This window comes from Lipotes vexillifer, unplaced genomic scaffold (genome assembly GCF_000442215.2).
Source record: "Lipotes vexillifer unplaced genomic scaffold, Lipotes_vexillifer_v1.1 scaffold802, whole genome shotgun sequence".
NCBI classification, from domain to species: domain Eukaryota; kingdom Metazoa; phylum Chordata; class Mammalia; order Artiodactyla; family Lipotidae; genus Lipotes; species Lipotes vexillifer.
Window position 1 is genome coordinate 686396 of NW_006790237.1, and position 2052 is coordinate 688447.

At 56.9% G+C, this 2052-nt stretch overlaps 1 protein-coding gene across 1 annotated transcript in view; it reads right to left on the reverse strand.

Annotated features, from left to right (window-relative positions):
• TULP2 (TUB like protein 2) overlaps nt 1–2052 on the reverse strand; it is a 7134-nt gene that overhangs the window by 1330 nt on the left and 3752 nt on the right. The window contains 2 exon segments of the mRNA XM_007463324.1: nt 445–557; nt 1691–2002. Of these exon segments, the coding sequence (XP_007463386.1) occupies nt 445–557; nt 1691–2002 (425 nt within the window).

Here is a 2052-nt window from a genome sequence, read left to right on the forward strand (position 1 = left end):
CTTCCGATCAATACTCTACAAAAGACTCATGTTCCATGTTCCATGTATCTAGTCCCAGCCCCCTCTCTTTCTTTGGTGAGCCATGATTTTAGCCTCCTGCCTTGGCCCTTTAGGAACGCCTTTCCAAGACAAAAGAACTCACATATCCCAGCCCTCTTCTCCCACAGGAACTTAGGAATGCCAGCCCCGTGTCTCTCAGGAAGTCAAATGTCTTAAATGCCAGCCTCTGCTCCAAAGCCTTCAGTTCTATTCCCAACCACCCTGGGGTTGCAACTTGAAGAACTACAAAACCCATCAGTCCCCAAGAGGAAAAAATTGTAGGGCAGGTGGAACTTGTACTCTACAGCCCGCTGGGAAATGTAGTTCAATTGTCCCCTTTCCCCCCCACCCCCAACCCACGGCCCTCTGCCACCTGTTTATCACACACATCAGGACTCTGCCCACCTGACTTTGCCCACAAAATTTTCCCCATCCCGAGATAGGTCTGTGGGGTCCAGGGAGACGAGGTAATTAGAGGTTTTGCTCCTTTTTCTCTTGCGCCCAGCCAGAAGGAAATGCTGTGGATGTGAGAAACAGCCCATTAGAATCGATTTCTGGTATTTGGCTAGGGCGAGGGGTCCAAAGACAAGGAAACACCATGTCCTCAAGACAGAGGAAAGGGTAATGGAGCAATAAGCGTCCCAAGGCTTGCTGGGAGATGCGGTTCTCACTGAAGGAAGTCATCAGCTGGGTCCTGAATGGGGAGCTTCATTTCACATCTTTTTTTTTTTTTTTTTGCGGTACGCGGGCCTCTCACTGTTGTGGCCTCTCCCGTTGCGGAGCACAGGCTCCGGACGCGCAGGCTCAGCGGCCATGGTTCACGGGCCTAGCCGCTCAGCGGCATGTGGGATCTTCCCGGACCGGGGCACGAACCCGTGTACCCTGCATCGGCAGGCGGACTCTCAACCACTGCGCCACCAGGGAAGCCCCATTTCATATCTTAATATCTGCCCCTTATTCCTTCGGCCATTGGGTTCAGGGTTGGGGCTGAGCCCAGGGAGGGGCGAGCCTGACTGGCAGGCAGGGCCTGGCTTTGGAGAATAGGGAAGAGCCTCACTTGGAACATCGCAGCAGGACTTCAGTACGTGTTTCATCGGGGAAAAACCAGGTCTGGCACTGAGTAGGGAAAAAGCCTCTTTCTGGGAGAGAATGAGTAATTGAGGAGAAGCGGCCACACTTGAGAGAGGAATGGCCAGACTGAGAGGGGAGTCGCTTGGCTAGGGGTGGAAAATCCACGAAGCAAGGGGCTTGGCTCCTTAGAGGCGGGGCCTGTCCCAGGATTGGGTGGGGCCTGATAACACAGAAGGCTCACTGAGGGACCAGACTTGGATCGAAAAAGATGAGGCCAGTACCTCACGAGGGTCTGTAAGGGGTGGGGCTTGGGACCTCCCGACAGGGCGTGGCCTAGCCTTGAGAAAGGCGGGCCCAACTCGAGAGTGGACAGGGCTGGATTATGGGATGGGGAGGGCCTATCGGGCTCTGAGAGGAAAGAATTCTAGTGCTGTGAAGGGCAGGACTTGGCGCTGGAGCTGACTAGTCCTAGTTCAATGACGAACAAGGCCTGGATTCGCCTAAGTCTTGACCTAGCTCAGAAAGGGGCGGGACTTGCCCTTGGGAGGTGGGACTTGCTTCCGAGGCTGCCAGACCGCACCTTTCGGCCGTCGGCCGCCTCCAGGTAGAGATAGTAGAAAGGGAACATGCCCTTGTCTACCCCGCGCTTGTCGCGGCTGATGCGACACTGCACCGTGCGACCGCGCAGCGCTGGCCGCAGCACATACGCTTCCATGTCCTCGCCCAGCCGAGGGCCTGGGGCGCGGGGAGGCGAGCGGAGCGAGCTCCCCACATCGCTGTTGCCCGCGCCGCCCGCGCCTTCCGGGGCCTCGGACACCTCTTCGTCGGTCGCCCATGGGGAGTTCCTCACTGTAGACTCCGACTCCTCTTTCTTCTCTTGCAGGTCTTCGCCCTAGCCCACGTGCCAAATTCAAGTTGAGGGACAGCCGAGACCCGCCCTCC